The sequence below is a fragment of the Scyliorhinus canicula genome, chromosome 2 (genome assembly GCF_902713615.1).
Source record: "Scyliorhinus canicula chromosome 2, sScyCan1.1, whole genome shotgun sequence".
NCBI lineage: Eukaryota > Metazoa > Chordata > Chondrichthyes > Carcharhiniformes > Scyliorhinidae > Scyliorhinus > Scyliorhinus canicula.
This window is the reverse complement of record NC_052147.1, coordinates 205,352,238-205,367,287: the sequence shown is the minus strand read 5'-3', so window position 1 is coordinate 205,367,287 and position 15,050 is coordinate 205,352,238. Positions and strand designations below refer to the sequence as shown.

General features: G+C 42.9%; 1 protein-coding gene across 2 annotated transcripts in view; it reads left to right on the top strand.

Moving 5' to 3' along the window:
• Positions 1-14,831, top strand: part of LOC119961903 (integrin alpha-6-like) — a 134,473-nt gene extending 119,642 nt beyond the window's left edge. The window contains exons 24-26 of one of the 2 annotated variants that reach the window (XM_038789413.1): positions 4,854-4,979; positions 9,588-9,724; positions 13,700-14,831. In XM_038789413.1, the coding sequence (XP_038645341.1) occupies positions 4,854-4,979; positions 9,588-9,698 (237 nt within the window). In that variant the 3' untranslated portion in view covers positions 9,699-9,724; positions 13,700-14,831. The remainder of the gene's footprint in view (positions 1-4,853; positions 4,980-9,587; positions 9,725-13,699) is intronic. The other variant, XM_038789412.1, reaches the window with a different exon arrangement.
• Positions 14,832-15,050: the final 219 nt, after the last annotated feature.

Below are 15,050 nucleotides of genomic sequence, written 5' to 3'. Positions count from 1 at the left end.
TCCAGGGCCTGTTAATCTGCAATCCAGAGTACTTAAAGTGGCCCTAGAAATAAAAGATCCATTGATGGTCATTTTCCAAAATTCTTTGGACTCTGGAATTGTTTCTATAGGTTGGAGGGTAGCGAATGTAACACTGCTATTCAAAAAGGGAGGTAGTGAGAAAACAGGGAATTATAGACCAGAGTGCCTAACATCAATTGTTTTCATTTCATTTCATTTTCATTTCAATTGTGGGGAAGTTGCTGGAGTCCATTATCAAGGATTTCATAGCACAGTATTTGGAAAGCAGTGGTGTAATTAGACTATGTCAGCATGGATTTACAAAAGGAAAATCATGCTTGACAAATCAACAAGAATTCTTTGGAAATGTAACTGGTAGAGTTGGCCAGGCAGACAGAAGGCTTTTGACAAGGTCTCACAGAGCAGATTAATATGTAAAGTTAAAGCGCATGAGATTATTTGTAGTGTCTTGAGATGGATAGAAATAATAATAATCTGTATAGTGTCACAAGTAGGCTTACATTAATACTCCAAAGAAGTACTGTCAAAATCCCCTAGTCGCCACACTCCGGCGCCTGTTCAGATACACTGAGGGAGAACAAGCACATCTTTCGGGACTTTGCGGGAGGAAACCGGAGGACCCGGAGGAAACACACGCAGACACAGGGAGAAAATGCAGACTCCGCACAGACAGTGATCCAAGCGGGGAATCGAACCAGAGTCTCTGATGCTGTGAAGCAACAGTACTAACCACTGTGCTACCGTGCCGTCCATAAACTAATTAGCAGACAGGAAACAAAAAGTTTGAATAAATGGGTATTTTTCTGATTGTCAGGCAGTGACTAGTGGGGCACTGCAGGAATCTGTGCTGGGACCCCAACTATTCACATTATATATTAATGATTCGGACGAGGGAACTAAATGTATTATGTCCAAATTTGCAGATGATGCAAAGTTGGGTTGGAAGGTGAACGGTGAGGAGGATTACCATAGAATTTACAGTGCAGAAGGAGGTCATTCGGCCCATTGAGTCTGCACCGGCCCTTGGAAAGACCACCCTACCCAAGCCCACACCTCCACCCTATCCCCATAACCCAGTAACCCCAACCAACACTAAGGGCAACACTAAGGATGCAGAGATCCTTCAGCAGGACTTGGACAGGCTGAGCTGAGTGAATGGACATATGCATGGCAGATGCAGTATAATGTGGACAAGTGTGAGGTTATCCATTTCGGTAGCAAAAATAGGAAGGCAGATTATTATTTGAATGGGTGTAAATTGAGAGAGGTGGATACTCTGTAAGACCTTGGTGTCCTTGTGCATCGGTCACTGAAAGTAAGCTCGCAGGTCCAGCAGGCAGTAAATAAGGCAAATGGTATGTTAACCTTCACAGTGAGAGGATTTGAGTATAGGAATAGAGGTTTTACTACAATTGTATGGGGCATTGGTGAGGCCACATCTGGAGTATTGTGAGGAGTTTTGATGTCTTTATCTGAGCAAAAATGTTCTTGCTATGGGGGAGTGCAGCGAAGGTTTACCAGTCTGATTCCTGGGATGGCAGGACTGTCATATGAAGAGTGTACATTGGTTCAGATCATATTCATTGGAGTTTTAGAAGAGTGAAGTTGATCTCCTAGAAACTTACACAATTCTGACAGGATTAGTCACGGTAGATTGAGAAAGAATGTTCTCAATGGTGAGGGACTCCAGAACTAGGGATCGTAGTTTGAGGATAAGGCGTAAACCTTTTAGGACTGAGGTGAGGAGAAATTTCTTCACCCAGAGAGTGGTGAATCTGTGGAATTCACTACCACAGAAAGTAGTTGAGGTAAAAACGATGAGTAATTTCAGGAAGGAATTAGATATAGCTCTTGGGCTAAAGGGATCAAGGCATATGGGGAGAACGCAGGATCAGCGTATTGAATGGCGGAGCAGGCTCGAACGGCTGAATGGTCTCCTCCTGCTTGTATTTTCTATGTTTCTATCAATATCTGTATAATTCAGCTTTGAATATATTCAGTGGCTGAGCCTCCACTATTTGATTGGAAAAGGAATGCCAAAGACTGACGACTGGTCTGAAGGAAGACATTCCTCCTCATCTCTTGTCTTAAATCAGGGATTGCTTATTTTTAAACTGTCTTTCCTAGTTCTAGCTTGCACCATGAGAGGAAACATCATCTCATTTACCCTGTCAAGCACTTGCCCCCCCCCCCCAGAATCTTGTATGTTTCAATAAGATCACCTCTCACTCTTCTAAACCACACCCTACCGATTTTTCCTCAAAAGACAAAACCGTTTGCCACAGGAATCAGTTGAGTGAGCCTTCTCTGAACTACTTCCAATGCAAGTATGTCTCTCCTTAAGTAATGTCACCAAAACTGTGCACACTATTCTCTGTGCAGTCTCACCAAAGCCCTGTACAGTTGTAGCAAGATTTCCTTACTTTTGTACTTCACCCCCCCCCCCCTTGCAATAAAGGTTGATATTTAATTTGCCTTCTTACTGTACCTGTATGCTGACATTTTATGATTCATGTACAAGGACACCCAGACCCCTCTGTACTGCAGCATTCTATTGTCTCTCGCAATTTAATTAATATTCTACTTTTCTGCTCTTCCTGTCAAAGTGGACAACCTCCCGTTTCCCCACATTTATACTCCAATCTGACAAACTTTTGCCCACTCACCTAACCAGTCCATATCCCTTTGTGGACAGTGTCCTTCTCTTGACTGGCTCTCCTACCTATCTTCGTGTCATCAACAAATTTGGCTACAATTCGGTTGGTCCCTTCATCTGTCTTACCAATGTTGACCGGAATTAGTTGAGGCCCAGTTGAGCCCCAGCATTGATCCCAGTGGCACGCCACAATGAAAATGATCCATTTGTCCTGACCTCCATAGAATTCCTACAATGCAGAAGGAAGCCATTCAGCCCATCGAGTCTGCACTAAGCCGCTGAAAATGGGCCTCTACCAAGGTCCATTTCCCCACCCTATCTCCGTAACCCCACACATTGACGATGGCCAAACTACCTAACCTGCATATACCTAACCTGTGCATCTTTGGATGTGTCCTGTTTCCTCTTAGTTAACCAGCTCTTTCTGTGTTAATATATTATTCCCAACCCATGAACTCTTTCGTAACCTTTTATGTGGCACCTTATCAGATTTTGGAAATCCAAATACATGATATCCTCTGGTACTGCTTTACCCACCCTTGCTTGTTACATCCTCAAAGAACTCCAATACATTTGTCAAGCACAGTTTCACTTTCACAAAACCATGTTGATTCTGCCCGATACCATGGATTATTGCATCTGCCCAATGACAGGCGATGGGCTAACTGAGAAAACGGCTGCTTTTAGTTGTTTTGTTGGTTCTGCCAGTCTCCTGCAGAAACTGCAGGTGTGAACCTTCATCACCAGTAAAGTATAAAGATTGTGTAAAGTACCTGGATGAGCCCTCGGCACATCTTAACATTCAAGGCTATGGACCAAGTGCTGGCAAATAGGATTAGGATTGGCAGATCAGATGCCTTTCACGTGGCGGTACAGACTCGATGGGTCAAAGGACCTTTTCTGCACTGTATTTTTCTGTCATTCCGTAAAGTAGCTGTTGAGGCAAAGGCTTTGGGATCAGTTTTCTGTTGGGCATTAGCAGCAGTTGGAGCACAGGCAGCGCACATGTTGTAAAATCTTTGGCAGCATGTTGCAGCTTTCCAACTTAACACTGCTAACGTGTAATGTTCATTTCTATCATCTCAATGAGAAGACAATTGCTTTTATAATTGAAAAGACACTACATAAATGGCTTTTTGGAAAAGGCAGGGAAATGAGATTTACGTAGCTCTGGTTGATGAGCTCATATCAAAACAAGCTTGTGGGCCTAAATAGCCTCTTTCTATGTTTCAATTTCTATGTGACATTGCAGATTTAAATGCAGAGCCAGTCCCAGTATTACTTGTGTAATTTTCTATAAATTTGCTTCCTTTTCATATGTTATCAAATGCTATTATGAGATTACTGCAGTAATAGCAAACATAAAAGCACTTCTAATATATTACACTTGGCTTTGAATTATTTTGAAGACTATATTATATCTAAGTTCCTTTTTAAAAGTTCAAAAAGTTTTGAACTGATGTTCTGCGATCCTTAAATTTCCGTAAGAAGGATGTCTCCCATATTGCAATATGTTTAATCTATTTATAAAGAATTGCAAAACAAAAATGTAAATCGGGGTCAAATTAATATTTTTTTAAACTTGTACTTATAGTCAGTACAGCATTGAAATGTGGGCAAGAAACTTACAAAAAGTAATTCCCTCAGAGACTTTCAGTTGAAGATTCATGGCCCAATATTTTGATGATTTTAAGCATATGTTCTACTTATTCAAATGGACAATGACAGCAAAAGGAGTATCTTGTTTAGTTTGTATCTATTTAGGAATTGAAGTTGTAATTTGAAACTGAGAACGGGAATTACCGACCTCCCACTGCATGTTTTTTGGCAGCAGAGGCAGCCTGCCAGCGGGATCTTCTGGACCCGCGGTTATCAGCGAGATTTCCCATTGACAGCACCCCTCGCTGATGGGAAACCCGTGCCCAGACGTGAGACCAGAATTTCCCGCTATCGTGAACAGCTGGTAAATCCCGCCTGGAAAGTGGTCTTACTTGCAGTTTGCCAGTAAACATGTCTCATATCGAATTTGCTGGATCTTTAATGTTTATTAACTGGCTATCTTTAACACATTTAAATGCCACATTAATGTTCCAATATGTTTGATATGTAGCAATACAGATGGCCAAAATGGAACTTTTTTTGAACTGACGGGCAACTTTGTAAAATATTCCTTCAGGTGCGGGTCACAGTGTTCCCTGAAAAAACTGTGAGTCATTACTTTGGCGTTCCTTGGTGGATCATTTTTGTTGCTATCCTGGCTGGAATTTTGATGTTGGCGCTTCTGGTATTTTTATTATGGAAGGTGAGTGGCATTGAGTTAAATTCAAATAAATTAGAGAATCTTCAAACTGTTCCTCATTGAGAAACCACGTGTGGTAGGGATAAGATGCAGTTTGAACGTATGAAGTTTTAAAAACTTTCAGCATGCCACACTTCTGTTAAAGTAGATTGTCTTTGTATATGAAGGGTACACAGCAGGGCAGTTTTATTTCATCCCAGTTTCCCTCCCTTCCCTCCACCAGCTCCTAGATTCTTGTTGTGAGCTTGTTTTATATGTACTTGTAGCCTTCTGCTACCTCTCACTTATGCAGGTTATGTTCAGGTGTGAGCCCCGAGCATTACGTTCATTCTCGGGGACTATTGCAGCTGAGTTTGATTCTGTTTTCACGCCAACTTTCCTGAACGTGCACTTTCCAAAGAGGCCACTAGATGGCAGTTAGAAGCATGATCCATGGCTGATTTCCATCCATCCCAGCCCAGGAGACCCATAACCACTTATTGTGAGTGAGAAAAGCTAACTTTGTATAGGTGTTTATGGTATAATTTGATCCGTTTAACTTTTCCTGCACTTCTACTTCTTAAGGAGCTGACGATTCACTGCAGTTTAGTGCCAAGAATTCTCACCTCAAATAGCATTCTTCATTAGCGAGCCCAGAGAGTGATTATCAGCAGACCGTTCAACTGTGGTAGGAAACCTAGCTGAGCCCAGTCCTACCTTTGCCCTACACCCACAAAAGTAAAAAGGTGGCCACCGAGCCAAGTCAGATGACTCGACAAAGAAAAACCAACAGACACCGTCCGCAAACTAACACTAAAACCCCCACTTACCCCCCCCCCTCACAAACCCAAATACACCATATTGAAACCATGACAAACAATAACATATCCTCAAGCTTACAGTTAAGAAAACAAAACTAAACACCAGCTCTGAGCTCATTTTTTAAACTATTGTAATGAGCTGCAGAAAACTCTCTAACACCTCTCCTGTTTACTAACTCCCAACTGGAAAATAAAACATTATTTAGCTTACACCCACACTCGTGTCTAACTATCATGTCCAATGACAACGATGAAAAGAGAAGGGGAACAACAGATTGATGTAAAAAGCGAATAGTAGAGATACCTCCAATCTAACCAAAGGCGTTAAGATCACACCCAAATAATAAACATGAAAAAAACATAAAATATTAAGTGTCCGTACACAGCCATAAAACAGATTAACCAGCGCCCAATTTGAGCTTTTGAACAAAGGAGGTCACATCTCCCGGCATGCCGAAAAAGTGGTCTTTTTCCTCAAACATCACTCTAAGCCAAGCTGGGTAGACCATCCCGAACTCGACTCCATTCTTGTACGAGATGGATTTCACTCCATTAAAAGCGTCTCTTTTGTTTGCTAGATCCGCACTCATATCTTGGTTCAGCCTAATGGTGCGGCCTTCCTACTTGAGATCACAGTGTTCCCTTGCCCATCGAATAACCTGTTTCTTTTCTTTACAACTATGGAATCTTACGATCACAGCACAAGGTGGATCTCCAGAACGAAGCTTTGGTCAAACTGAGCAATGGGCCCGCTCTGCTTCAGGGGGAATGTAAATACACCCTCACTCACCATCTTGTGGAATGTGTCCGAGAAATATTCAGTAAGAGTGTGGCCCTCAGTCCCCTCCGGTAACCCCACAATATGAAGTTCTGCCTCCTGGATCTATTCTCCAGGTCATTTCATTTGGTTTTTAATGATTTGTTGGACTTAAATCACCAAAGGAAGATCGGAGACGATCCGATCGCTATGATCCGATAGTGTCGCCTCCATGCTCTTAATTGTAACTCCGTGAGCTTCGACAGTCTTGTGGTTTTCAAGAGCCAAACGAATGGGGGCCAAGGCCTCTTCAATTGATCTTTTGAGATCCTCAGACAAGTTTTGTTGGTGTTAATCTAGCTCACTCACCAAAATGCTGGTGAGAGCCTCTGGCCTTAGTGGAGTGGTTTGAGAAGCAGAAGCTACCACTTCCATCTTACCACCAGATGATCCGTGAGAGGCTTCAGAATCAGCCAACTGTTTGGGCTCAAAATGTTCTTGGATCTGCCTTCCTTGGGCCTCTCCGAGAAGAGAGAACTCTAATACGCTAAATTACAAGAGTTTCTGAGAAGTAAAAGGTCCGTAGCGCCAGAAAAAAGGGCAAAAAGAAGCATGAAGTGTGCTCAGTAGAATCTTTCCTGAACATATTGTGTCCTGGAATATTTAATACCCAGTTTTGTCCTTTTCTTGAGCCAGAATTCCATTATCCCATAATATTATATTCCCATGTGGTTATCTGCACCTGCAGCGTACAAACGTATTTACCATGCTCTGTACTTTCACTATAAATATAATGCAGACTTTTTTATACTCCCTCTGTGTGACTCCACTGGCTACCTTTCTATTTATTATTCTAACAGGCTGCACGGTGGCACAGTTGTTAGCACTGCTGCCTCAGCTCCAGTGACCCGGGTTCAATTCCGGCCATGGGTGACTATCTGGGTGGAGTTTGCACTTTTTCTCCGTATCTGCGTGGGTTTCCTCCGGTTTTCCCCCACAGTCCAAAGATGTGCAGGTTAGGTGGGTTGGCCGTGTTAAATCGCCCCTTAGTGTCCAAATGATTAGATGGGGTTACGGGGATTACGTGGAGCCGTGGGTTTTAGTAGGGTGCTTTTTCCAAGGGCCGGTGCAGACTCGATGGGCTGAAAGGCCTCCTTCTGCACTGTTGGGATTTAATGGATCGGTCTCTACCAAACCGCTGTGCACCTTGTTTCTATTTTCTAATTATACTATCTAGTTTCTATCACCTTATCAAGTTAATTAAAACCCTGCCGAACAGCTCCAGCAAACTGCTCTACAGGGACATTAGTCTGGGCTTTTTTGAGGTGCAATCCCTCAAGCCTATAAAGATCGAATATTTCCCAAACCAGGCTCAATGTCCCAGGATTGTAAACCCCTCTCTCCTTCACTATTTCTTGATGTTGCACGTGGCATTGGGAGCAATCCAGAAATCACTAATGTTGAGACTTTGCCTATTAATCTCTTTCCTAGTTCCCCAAATTCAACCTGCAAGATCGCCTCCCCTTTCCACTTATGTAATTAGTACAGATATAGACTACTACCACTGACCCTTCTGTCTCATACAGCACTGCAGCCTCTCGGGGATCTTCTTGACCAAAACACCCAGCAGGCACATGCCACCTTGCATCCGCATGCCTGTCTTTCCTACTAACTAGTGAATCCTTTTATTAGTGTTGTTTTATAAATCTGCCTGCTCCTCCTACCTCCATATAGTTGGACTCGCCCTTGGTGCCATAGATATGTCTTTGGCTGCACTCCCCAGTGTGCAGAACTGAATACCGGCTGAGGAGCGAGATGAACTCGGGGGACCTGTGTAGAAACTGTCTGGTCCTCTTTGGTATTCTGGCAGGCATCCATTCTCTCTTGTCCTGCAACTGTTGAGTTGCAGGGTGGCCACATTTAGAAATGTGCTGGTCACATAGCTCTCAGCTTCAATGATGCATTGCAGTGGCGCCAGTTACTGTTAATGCTCTGAAACCCGGACTTAAGCTACTTCAGCTAACAACACTTCCCGCATCTTTGGCAGGCTGCAAATAGTTCCCACACAGAACAGGATGTGCATCTGATGAGATGTTAGACTACTATCTGAACTGATCAGAAATAAAGCATTACTTTTTTTAAAAACTTGAGATTTAAAACTTAAGACCTCGCTATTTTTTTTTATTTTTTTAAATTTAGATTACCCAATTATTTTTTCCAATTAAGGGGCAATTTAGCGTGGCCAATCCACCTACTCTGCACATTTTTGGGTTGTGGGGGCGAAACCCACGCAGACACGGGGAGAATGTGCAAACTCCACACAGACAGTGACCCAGAGCCGGGATCGAACCTGGGACCTCAGCGCCGTGAGGCAGTTGTGCTAACCACTAGGCCACCGTGCTGCCCTAGACCTCGCTATTTTTAATCCATTTTAATTATTACAGATCCTTATTTTGATCTTAAATCCTTGTATTTAAGATCAAAATAAGGATCTGGAATAATTCCTCCACCATGATCTTTGTTCCCTTTGGTTCTGCTGTTCTTTCCTCACCATACTGAGTTCAGTTAATTCAAGATAGCTAAAGCTTTTCTTTTTATAAGTCCTGAATGATTTTGTTCATTAGGATATGGGGGGAGTGGGAGGAAGATTTAATTCTTGCATGCCTCATTGGGTCCTGTTGTGAAACTGGTGCAATCACTTGATTGGACCTTGTTACAGTTGGTGAAAACAATCCAAACAAAAACTGCTGCCTTCTCGAGTAACATGTATGGACGTCTTGAGGATGGTCTGAATATTGTAATCCTTTAATTGTGATTATTCAGAGTATAACAAACTTGCAAATATTTATGTCAGTGCCAAGTAGGCATTTCCTTTCTTCACAATTATATTTTTTAGAATTGCATTTTAAAAACATTTGAGGAATGTGTACTGAATCAAAATATATTCTGTAAAATTGCACCCACATTGCCATTAATTGTGTAACTTTTAGCCAGTGTGTGCTGATAACTGACTTTAAAAAATCTTGAATTATGACACAAATTGTTTCCTTGTAGTTTGGTTTCTTCAGGAAAACCAGAAAAGGCCCTCACTATGATACCTGGTATCCCAAGGCTGAGATCTCCGTTCAGCCTTCTGACAAAGAAAGACTTACTTCAGATGCATAATGTTGACTCACCTCCCTCATTGATTGGTAAATAGTCCCATTGGTCTCCAATTCATGGCTTGGAGGGGCATGGTGTGTGGAGCTTGGCATCATTTTACCCTTCGCTTACTCAAAGGGGGACGCAATCGCACAGCATTAACAACTAACCAAATCTTTTTCTGATCATTTAGTTGCTTTATTATGTCGGGTTTCGGCAGAGGGGATAATATAAAGTTGTTCGGATAAAATAAGAGAGAAAGCAATTTTGAATAGATGAGATTTGAAGTTGTACATTTACTCAGTTAGTTTAGGATCTGGTTTTAATAAGCCATCATGGGCAATTATCTGAAAATATAACGGTGGGATTCGCCAGTCCACAGCCGTTCACGGCAGCGCACTGCTCACAGACAGCGGGATTCTCTCTTCCCTCCGCTTGTCAATGGGATTTTCCATTGAAACTACCCCATACCGCTGGGAAACCAGCAAGCAAGTGTGCACTGCAGCAGGAAAAGAGAATCCCAATGGCTGGAGAATTTGGCCAAAGTCATTCTTCACTAAGAAGAACAGGCAAAATTAAATAGCACAGAAAATACTGGCAAAGCTCAGCAGGTCTGGCAGCCTCTGTGGAGAGAGAAACCAGGTTAATATTTCAAGTCCATATGATTTTTTCCAGTCATATAGACTTTAAACGTTAACTCTGTTTCTCGCTTCACAGATTCTACCAGACCTGCTGAGATTTTCCAGCATTTTCTATTTTATTTCAGATCTCCAGCATCTGCTGTATTTTGCTTTTATAAAATTAGGTAACATCTCTCTGTTCCACAATAGATATGTCACACAAAGCAGCTATTACATTAATTGGAACTTTTGGTCTCTTACACATTGACTGAAGCCCTTTAATGACTTTGCATGTAAACTTTTTTTGCATGGGAAATGGTGCTTACTCTTCAGGCTACTGCAAATGGGACCTTTCACTCTTCTTCTTTTGCAGGTTCCAGCTTTCAAAATTGATCTGTAAAAGATCTTTCTATAGTTTCACTGTTTAAAATGCTGTGTATAGAACTGATAAATTTGCTGCATGCCTACAATTTTGCAGTGGACATTATTGAAGCTTAATTTACTGTTTGATATCCATTTACTGAACTATATTATTGGGAAGATATTTATAGTCTGTATTTGTTTTTTCCTTTTGTGAACCAAAATATAGAAGTGAATATTTTGGGCCCAATATGACACGCACAGAGGTGAGCGGGTGCATACATTTGTAATGCTGGCTGTTTGCCAGCCATCCCCCCCCCTTGCCCAGCAGTGTCTGGATGTGGTCACATGGCAGAAAAACCGGGAGTTTGCCATTAGTCCAGGCAAGCCTGGAGCCCCCCCCCCCCCTCTTCAGTTGCAACCACATTCAAAAAAAAAAAAAAATTCTAATTCAGGAAGTTGGAGAATGGGTGCCTTTGTCATGGGTGCCCTCTCCCTCATTTACCTGCTCCTGATCCTCCAGCTTTGAGAGCCCACCTTTAAAGGGACAGCCAGCCTGCTGTCTGCCATTAATTGGCCAATTTGGAGAAAGTTACAGTCGAGCGACAATTCCCCACATACTGTGGGTTTCTCAACTATCATTTGACCGTGACAACACGGATCTTGAAAAGCACAGGGTAAACCGTGCCAGATTTTTAAAAAATGAAACCAATTTCCGCGGGTAAAATCTTTCCAGCTTGGGAAAACGTGGCCTTCCAGGATGTTCTGCAGCAAACGTAGACAGGGATTTAATTCCTGTGGTGGGTAGCTGTAAGCAGGCTTTGAGAACTATGGGAGACCCGTGTGAGTCACTTTAACCCTCTCAGCCTTCATTACATTCTGGTGGACTTGGGGCTAATTGGCTTTAAGTGGTTCATTAATGAGCCTGATTGATATTTTACTTGATTGTGTTAAAATGTCGACATGAAAACTAGCATTGGCCAATTTCCTGTTGTCCTCTCCCAAGTGTTGCAAGATTATAGGTTAATGGGGCAGTGTTGGCCTTCCGCTACCTCATCCAGGTAGACATTGGTCGTATACGAAACGTCAGTATGTTGGCAGGCTATTGGATCATAAAGGCCTTTAATCTGATGGCTTCACCCAGTATCTATAATTGTGCACTTCTAACAGAAGTCACTAAACCAATGGCGGGTTAAGGAATTGGCAGAGGGCAGGAATTAGAAGGATGGGGGATCTATTTATAGACTGGAGCTTTCCCAGCTTGAAAGCACGGTAGCATTGTGGATAGCACAATTGCTTCACAGCTCCAGGGTCCCAGGTTCGATTCCGGCTTGGGTCACTGTCTGTGCGGAGTGTGCACATCCTCCCCGTGTGTGCGTGGGTTGCCTCCGGGTGCTCCGGTTTCCTCCCACAGTCCAAAGATGTGCAGGTTAGGTGGATTGGCCATGATAAATTGCCCTTAGTGTCCAAAATTGCCCTTAATGTTGGATGGGGTTACTGGGTTATGGGGATAGTGTGGAGGTGTTAACCTTAGATAGGGTGCTCTTTCCAGGAGCCGGTGCAGACTCGATGGGCCGAATGGCCTCCTTCTGCACTGTAAATTCTATGTAAAAGCTTTGGAGGATAAATTTAAATTGCCAGCAGGGAATGGTTTTAGGTATTTGCAGGTGCATGACTTCCTGAGAAAACAGGTGCCGGCCTTTCCGCTGCTGCCGCCACGGGGGACGGGGGCTACATGATATAGTAGTTTCCAGTACCTGGGTGGGAGAGGGGAAGTTATCGGATATTTACCAGGAGCTTTCGGAGGCGGAGGAAACTCTGGTGGAGGAGCTGAAGGGCAAGTGGACGAGCTAGGAGAAGAAATAGAGGTGGATCTATGGGCGGATGCCCTAAGCAGGCTTAATACATCCTCATCATGTGCCAGGCTTAGCCTGATACAATTTAAGCTAGTCCACCAGGCACACATGACAGTGGCTAGGATGAGCAAGTTTTTTGGGGTAGAGGATAGGTGTGCGAGGTGCGCGGGAAGCCCAGCAAGTCATGTCCACGGTGCTAAAAGCACGACGTCTTGGCCTTTGCCTCCCTGGTAGTCCAGAGATGGATCTTATTAATGTGGAGGGATTCGAAGCCCCCTCGTGTAGAGACCTGGGTTAGGGACATGGCTGGGTTTCTCAGTTACGAGAAGATAAAGTTTGCCTTAAGAGGGTCAATGTTAAGGTTCTCCCAGAGGTGGCAGCCATTTGTCGACTTTCTCGGGGAAAATTTAAAATGTCAGCGGATGCAGTATTCCGGGGTGGGGGGGGGGAGGATTGGTGTTGTATGGTTGAGGTGTGTGAGGATTGGGCTGGGGGCGGGGGGATATTTATTTTACCTTGTTGATGTCATTGTTTTTGTTACTGTTATAAAAATTTCAAATTAATTAATAAAATATTTTTTTAAAAAGAAGTCACTAACCAGAGACCAGGAGTCTGAATTTATTTTTGCTTTAACCTGGGGCGAGATGTCAGTTGTCACCCTTGAATTGCTGCTCTGGCTGAGAGTGGAACCTGAGACCCTCTACCATGTGTTGCTTTTTTCCCGATGACTGTTAAAAAATAAATTGTTGGTCAAAAATTATTTGAGCTAATCTATACCGTTATTCTTCAGAATGGCAAGTGGCTAACACAAAATATTTAATTCTCGAGTGGTATGCTTCTCAAATAGAATACTGTGGAGGATCTGTGTGTTTCCTTTGCACTGTGCCATGGGGGCTGGTTTAGTTCGGTTGGCTGGAAAGCTGGTTTGTGATGCAGTGTAAGCCCAATAGCGTGTGTTCAATTCCCACACCGGCTGAGGTTATTATGGAGGCCTTGCCTTCTCAACCTTGGCCGTCGCCTGAGGTGTGGTGATCCTCTGGTTAAACCACCACCAGTCAGCTCTCCCCCTCAAAGGGGAAAGCAGCCTATGGTCACCTGGGGCTATGGTGACTTTACCTTACGGTATCATAATCAACTGATATAATTCTCTCTTTTTGTCTCTTTTCCCCCCCTCACCCCCTGTTTACAGTGTGGATTTTTTAAACGTTCCCGTTATGATGATAGTGTTCCACGCTACCATGCAGTCCGAATTCGGAAAGAAGAGCGACAGACCTTTGAGGATGGAAAACTGAACAAGAAATGTGACAAGAAACAATGGATGACGACGTGGCAGGAAAATGAGAGCTACTCTTAAGAACCATTACCTTTTGTATTCTTAAAATTTCTGCATTTAAGGTGCCACGGTGACCTACACTATTTTGGTATTGCATTACTGTGCATCGATTTCTCTTCCAACTGTCTGAAGGTGGGCCTTGGTTAAGTAGAGAATTTCTGTGTTCTGCTGCACCTCAGTGTGGCCGCCCTTCTCTTTAAGTACACCCAGAATGCCTTCTGGAGTGTATGGCTTTCAAACTATTCAAGCTTGACAAGTTTTGGTGCACAAGATTTGCCTGACAAGCCAAGTGCCCAGCAATATGAGGTTGAATTACTGTCTGCTCCAGAATGTAGATGTGAAAAACTCCTAATTCCATTCAGTAATGTTTTGGTCTTTGCCATTTTGTTTAACCTGAAGCAATGTGCAATGGTCAACTGTACAACTGACTATTGATTTTCAATGGATGAATGTGTTTCAGTTTTGCCAGGACCCAGTTTGTGTTGTCAGAAAACAAGTCAACATTTTGAACTGGGATTGAAAAAAAATTGTACATTTTTGTAAATAGTTATATATTTTAGAATGTCCTGGTATTTATTTTGTCATAAATTGTCCTTTTAGTAATCATTAGTATGGCTGCAGATGGCCAAGTTTCCCTTCAGGGAAAAACCACAAATGTTCTGGATGTAAAAATGGACTACATTTTGCTCTGTTTGATTTTTTTAAGATGCAGACTTGACTGAGAGCAGTTTACTATCTGGAGAAAGTGCTATCTGACTCTCTGCCGTTGCGTAGTTTTACTGAGTTAGCTTTACCTCCATATGGTACTGAAAAGGGAAGGTTGTCAAGCTTGTTAAAATTGGCCTGAAGCAATTCAGCCGCTGCACGGTCAAATCACAAAATGAATGATTGTTTCTTACCAGACCTGAACATCAGTATTCCTGCGTCTGTAAAATTGAAGGAAGTATTCCTGTGTCTGTAAAATTAAAGGCGAAATTCTCTGACTAAATTGCATTTATCTTCACTGTGACATGCAGAGCAAAGTAATTTCCTGAGATAGTAAAGGGCCAATTTTGAAACATTGCCACAGCAGAGAAAGTAATGAAGACTGTAGAGGTGTCCCCTGCCTGATGGCATGAATGTGCTGAATAAGACTGAAGAGAGGATGGGATGGATGGGAGTGCAGAGAAGAGGACGTGCCCATCTAGCTGTTGATACTAACCAAGGT